Source organism: Aptenodytes forsteri, unplaced genomic scaffold, assembly GCF_000699145.1.
Source record: "Aptenodytes forsteri isolate BGI_AS27 unplaced genomic scaffold, ASM69914v1 Scaffold73, whole genome shotgun sequence".
Lineage (NCBI taxonomy): Eukaryota > Metazoa > Chordata > Aves > Sphenisciformes > Spheniscidae > Aptenodytes > Aptenodytes forsteri.
In genome coordinates, this window is record NW_008796215.1 from 8,337 (window position 1) to 14,348 (window position 6,012).

Below are 6,012 nucleotides of genomic sequence, written 5' to 3' on the forward strand. Positions count from 1 at the left end.
ATATGCAGTGGTTCAAAACGGAGAGAAAGCTCCTTGTTCTGGGGGTAGGTTGTAATTTCTCAAAGCACTGAAGCCAACTAGACAAACGTATTTGGGGGATTGGACTGAGTAGGCCAGGCAAGCCTTTTTTCCTTTGCTTCTCTGTTAAAAGCCTCATAGATGGACTCTTTGGTGACCGTTTTGGCCGGAGCTGTGATTTCTGCGATGCCAACGTGATTTCTTTTGGCTATCCTGGAACTGGTGGTGATGGTGTACGCGTTGCTCCTGTAGCCTTTCATGGCGGACATGCAGAAAGTTTCTTTCACCCCTCTTCTGAAGTTTGCGTTATAGACGGAGTAGAGGGTTGGCTTAGAGGCTGCAGAACTGAAAGAGATCCAGGTGATGGCCAGGAAAAGCAGGGAGCTCTTTCTGTAGTCTGTTTCCTGCGGGTGCCAGAGCTGCACCACGTGAAAAGGGAGCCAGGACAGGAGAAACACCGAGTTTAACATTAAGAACATCTTGATGGTTTTCACTTTTGTTCTTGGGACGATATTCACTGTCCTCCTGACGGTCCTGCCATCGGTGCCTGTTCTCCAAATGTGCTCGACGACCTTCTGGTAGAAGAGCATAATGAGGACGGATGGGAGCAGAACCACCACCAAGAGGTGGATGATTCCGTAGGCGGCTCCTTCCCGAGAATCGGGGAGAAAAAAGTTGCAGTGGTCGTCGCTGTTGGAGCCATAGAAAAAGAAAGCCGGTGATGCAAGTACAGCGTCAAATAGCCAAGAGGCCAGAATCATTTTCTTGGCTTTCTCCCGCGACACCTTGAAGCTCAGGGGGTAGACGATAGTGTAGAATCGATCCACGCATACAGAGAGGAGCACGTATATCTGGACGCCAGGGGTGAGGTACTGTATGTACCTTACCAGCTTGCACATCACGTTCCCCAGCGTCCACCTGCCGAAGGTCAACTGGAGCAGCACGAAGGGCGCGCTTGCGACACTGGCGAGGAGGTCTGCACAAGCCATGGAGACCACAAAATAGTTGGTGGTGGATTGCATCCTCCTGCTCCTGTGGATCACTAAGCAAACGAGGGAGTTTCCAAAGACGGAAACCAGCCACAACGCTCCCCAAACCGTGCTGGCTGCTGCCATTTCCCCCGGCCTCAGCTCATAGTGCGAGCCAGTGTGGTTCCTGCTTGAGCTGGGTCCCAGGGGTGACCCCGCCACCTCGTAGCCGGCAGGAGGGATGGAGGTTTCGGGGTAGCTCTTGTTCTGCAGCAGGAGCAATAAGGTGGGGAGAACAAAAGGACCGCTGCTGTTATCCATGCTGTGGGCAAACGTGGCCACGTCTTTTGCTCAGGCTGCATGAAGGGAGAAGAGAAAAGGTTCTATTTAACAAGCGCGTGTGAAAAACCTGCCTTGACCAGCGAAAGATAATTCTCGGTAGTATACGTACTACTTGAAGCGGCAGATTTCAGAGAAACGGTCAGAAATCTGCGGTGAGAGTAGCTGGTACAGCAGAGGCCGTTAAGCCTCATGCCGATTTTTATTACTGGCCTGACTATTTTAGGACAGGCATTTCTGTCCTCTGACAGACAAGTGTCCCTTTCACAGGTAGAGGCTGAGGTGCAGGTTCACCAGCGCTGGTGACCTGCAGGCTGGGTGAGCGCAATATGCCCCACTGATCCCAGACAGGAGCTGCACTTCCCGGTGTCCGTGGAAGTTGCAAAAAAGCAGACCAGCAGTGTCCCCGCTCACTTGGCTTGCCATGAATCCATCAAGTCGACAGACAAAGGAGGTGTTTCTTACAGCGAGAGGTGGGCTGGGAAGCAACATTTCCCACCATCCTAGCGTCTTCATTGATGAGGGCCCTAGCAGCCAAAGCCTGCTCCCAGCCAATCGTTAGCAACATGGGTGTTAACAGCCCGAGTACCCCTGAGCCTCCTTGTTTCTGGGCGTAATTTTGGAAGGTCAGCGAGGTCTGGATTGGGAGGCAAAGGAAAGGTCAGCACAGCGGAAGGGCTGGCACCGAGCTGGGGGGGCGCTCCTCCCCGTGAATCCTCCTCAGCCCTTCCACAGTGAGGAAATGTTCCTCAAGAGCTGGACGTTGCGTACCTTAAAGAGCCTGTCCTGAACACCAACGCTGTCCCCGCACGTCCTTGCCTCCTTAGTCACCTGCCCCATCAAGGGCAGCGTTTCCCTCTGCCACCCGGCGAACAAGGTGGCACGACAAGCTCCCCCCCAAACCTGCAGAAGCGGCTTTTTTGCCAACGGCAGGGTCTTGATTGAGAAGGAAAACTCTGGGGGAGGAGGTAAATGCCCTCACGCAGCTGAGATGTGGGGGGAGCCTTTTGCTTTCCGGCAGCGGAGCCTCGGGTGGGTGGTGTGGCTTGCACGGTCGCTAGATGCGACTGCAGTCAGCTGTTGAGGCTCTCTATGCTGTGGAGAAAAGCCCGGGAGAGGGTCGATGTCCTTACCTTGCTCAGGGACCTCCCAAGCAGCAAGTCTGACTCCTCCCAGCTCACCCTGTCGAGCCCGGCTGTGGAGCGCAGCCCGTCCTCCACCGACCTGCAGGACCCAAGGGGCAACTGAAGGGTTGCCCTGAGCAACTGACACCAACACACACCACGGAACCTCTGGCGCCAGCTGTGCCACGGGGAGGCCCTTGCTCAGCTCTGGGGAGGGACCCAGTGGCCTTGTCCTGGCCTTGGGATGTGCCGACTTTCTGAGCTCAGGAGTCCTCTGTTGACAGGACCTGGGGGTTTGCAGGGCTGCGGGGGTTGCCAGAGGAGTCCAGCCCCTGTTCTTTTTAAACGTGAATGGCTCGGCTTACAGTCCCCCCTGTCTCCTTTTGCCATTCAAGTAGGTCCCCTTCTTTGCTTGCCAGACCCTTGCAGTCCTTCCTCCCTCTTGCCAGCCCCTGTACAGAGGTTGCCTCGCCTGGGCACTGATAAGCTAGCCTTCACGGCTCTGAGGCCGGGTAGCGAACGGCACCAAATCGGAGGGCACGAGGCAAAAAAAGAGGTTGGAACTGGGTTTAAAGGGGGTTATGGCTCTGTTAGCTGCCCAACAGCTCACTGTTACAGATGGGTAGTGGCTGAACTGGGGGGCCCTCAGCGTTTACCTCTCTAAAGCCGCACCGAGCAGTCATCCAACGTGGACTCTCCTTGCTGAGCACCCCACCAGCCCGAATGCTAACACAGTCAGTAATCGGTCTACTTTTCAGGCGGTGTTTTTCACCTGCCGGGACGCTCGAGTGACCTCTCTGTTTCTGAGCAAGCACGGAAATACAGCTTCTGGGATGAAACTGTAGCTGGTCCTTTCTGGTAGTTATGGTACACACCACGGTACGTGATAGCCGTGACCTCCTGTTTTAAGGCTGAGTGAGACAAGAAGGGGTATATTGCTAGGCAGTTTCCAAGCTTCGGTTTGGCCAGCTGTTTGGGTTGGTCCTAGCGTATCACAGGGATGACATGGAAGAATACTTAATATTGGTGCCTATGCATTTACAAACTCCGTGCCGGGGTCTGGTGTTCCAAAAAGTGTCCTTCCAATCACTGTGTTGACACGCAAAGCCTGTTGCTCATTAGAACTATGAAGCCTGTTTGTGTGGGTATAATGTGTGAATGCTTAACTCCAGAGCCTTGATACTGTGCAAGATGAACCAGGATGGAATCAATGACCAGCAGATCAAAATGCTCGCCCCAGAATCCCGGTGGACAAGTTCAAAAAGCACCACCATCCTCCCCAGCTTTCAAAGTGATCGAAATTCCCAGCTTTGCTTATTGAGATGCTTTTTGCTCGGCCTACTCTAGCTCTGCATCTATCACCAAATATTTTCTCCTGTCTGCCTACTCAGAGCAGAGCCTAAAAGCGCAAAGCCACTGGATGAATTTGGGATCTTGCTCCTTGCACTTTTTTGCATGTCATCTTCAATAACGCAATGCAAAAAAAATAATTAGATATGGAAGAAGCAAAGATGTATTAATTTCGTGATGTGGTTAGAGAAGGTTTTTGTCCTCTAGCTTTTTAGACCCTGTATTCATCAGCTGTGGTTAATACAACATTGCATTTTTCACATGAACAGGCTTGATGTACAATCAGTTGCACAGCACAGGCATAAGTTTAGCTTGAAAATGCAGAGTGTGTTTCAGAGCAGCACGGCACAGCTGCACGGACACAGGCAGTCTGCGTAGCCGCAGCTGGGCTGCCGCAGGACCCTGCTGCGCCTCTCCTCCTCACCTCGTGCTATGCCCGACAGCTGACTCTGCATCATTAGAAAGTGGGTCAATGCGTGAGTCACTAACGCTGCTCCCAAAGCAGCTGGCTTTGTTTAGCAGCTTTCGCATGCAGGTAGTGTCTGGGAGCGGAAAACACGACTCAGGTTTAAGTTGGACTCGTAGCTGAAGCAGTTTGAGGCTAGTAACAACTGGGTTTGTTTCAGTGGAGCGTGTTAAACAAGGAATTTTGCATGGCACCGTCCTGTCAAAATAACACTCAGAGACATCAGTAGTGAGACCCAGAAGTAGGTGTCATGGTGGTTGGGTTGCCAACCACCTGCAAGGGGCACTGTCTGCAGACCCTGCCCCTCATCCCGTCTTCTGCCGGAGGGCTGTGCAGTGCTGCCCAGCCTGGCCTTTGCTTTCCCCTCACCCTTAGCTGCCTGCCTTCTTTGTTTTCTTAGTAGCTTTGCCTGGCAGATGATTCCTGGTTTCTCAAACAATTCCTGTTTGCCTTTCCCCACCCTCTGTTGGGTGGATCTGTTCTCCTGGAGATATCCTGCCATCATCAGCTGTCTGCAGGGTATTTGGGCTGCTATCTCTGGCAGAGTGGCAGGATGCATTGACAGTACAGCCCACTAAATTACATGTTAGAATTACCTGTAATAGAATAATACATGTGGAGCCTATTAACGAGATAGAAAAGATTATTATGGGCTAATTTTCTTCCTTAATTTCCCTTCTTGCCATGCAGCAGTATGTGCCATTTAAAAATAGCCCGCTGCACAAATTAAGCTCAGTAGAAGAATAACCAGATGAAATTTCTTGACCGATATTGAGGAGTAGTGGAAGTCAGGTACAAGAATGAAATGACCTTCCTAAGCCTTTAAAATATGCAGACTTGCCAACACTGTTCTCATGATATTTCTCCTGGTGAGACAAATCTGCTATCTATGTCTTTTCAGACCTGAGACATTTAGTTATGCAGGTGGGTAAACCAAAAATAGTTACAGGGTTGTAGCACTCAAATAGTACTTTTTTCTGTTGCATTTTGCCTAGAAGTCAGCCCAACCGCTGTTTACTGGAGAACGCAGGTAACCTGCAAACATAGAATTGTAGAATCATTTAGGTTGGAAAAGACCCTTAAGATCATCGAGTCCAACTGTAAACCTAACACTGCCAAGTCCACCACTAAACCATGTCCCTAAGCGCCATGTCTACATGTTTTTAAATATGTCCAGGGATGGTAGAACAGAAGAGGCACCAAACACAGGTGCAAGTAATACTGTATTTTGTGATTCTTTCTTCACTGGAAAAATCCAAAGACATTCAGCACACTGCCCACAAGATCCAGGTGAAAATATAAGTGCAATAATAGGGACTTGAACTACCCTGAGCATAGGATTGCTCTGGTTGAACAGCAATTACTTGTTTTACTTTTTTTAAAAGTGAATGTTACCTGATTAACCAATGTGCTCTGAGATTCCTGCATTCCTAGTCACAGATAATTTTTCCTTCTAATGGACCAGAAGATGATCTTTAATATTAAAGGATCTCTATTCAACCCTATTTTTCCTAGGTGGCACTGAGATCAGAATCGTGCCTTGATTTAGCACTAAGAAGCTTAGTGTCTATGGCCCAGCATATCTTTTTCTTCTGTGGGTAAGTCTGTTTTTTATAGTGGAGACTTAAACTTCTGCATAATGAGTAATGCTCCTAATGGCAACATGAGTGTAAAAAGCTCAGCATACATACCACTCTGTATGGGTCTAGGATGCAAATAACTAGAGATTCTGTATCTTGCGACATTA

General features: G+C 50.1%; 1 protein-coding gene across 1 annotated transcript; it reads right to left on the reverse strand.

Annotated features, from left to right (window-relative positions):
* Positions 1-77: 77 nt before the first annotated feature.
* Positions 78-1,335, reverse strand: GPR19 (G protein-coupled receptor 19). Its single transcript, XM_009288487.2, has one exon. The coding sequence runs from the start codon at positions 1,305-1,307 to the stop codon at positions 78-80; it is 1,230 nt and encodes a 409-aa protein (XP_009286762.1). The 5' UTR covers positions 1,308-1,335.
* Between the last annotated feature and the right edge of the window lie 4,677 nt (positions 1,336-6,012).

What these genes read in the sequence shown, in the direction of transcription:
- GPR19 (XM_009288487.2), bottom strand. Translation starts at nt 1,307, where the DNA reads ATGGATAACAGCAGCGGTCCTTTTGTTCTCCCCACCTTATTGCTCCTG.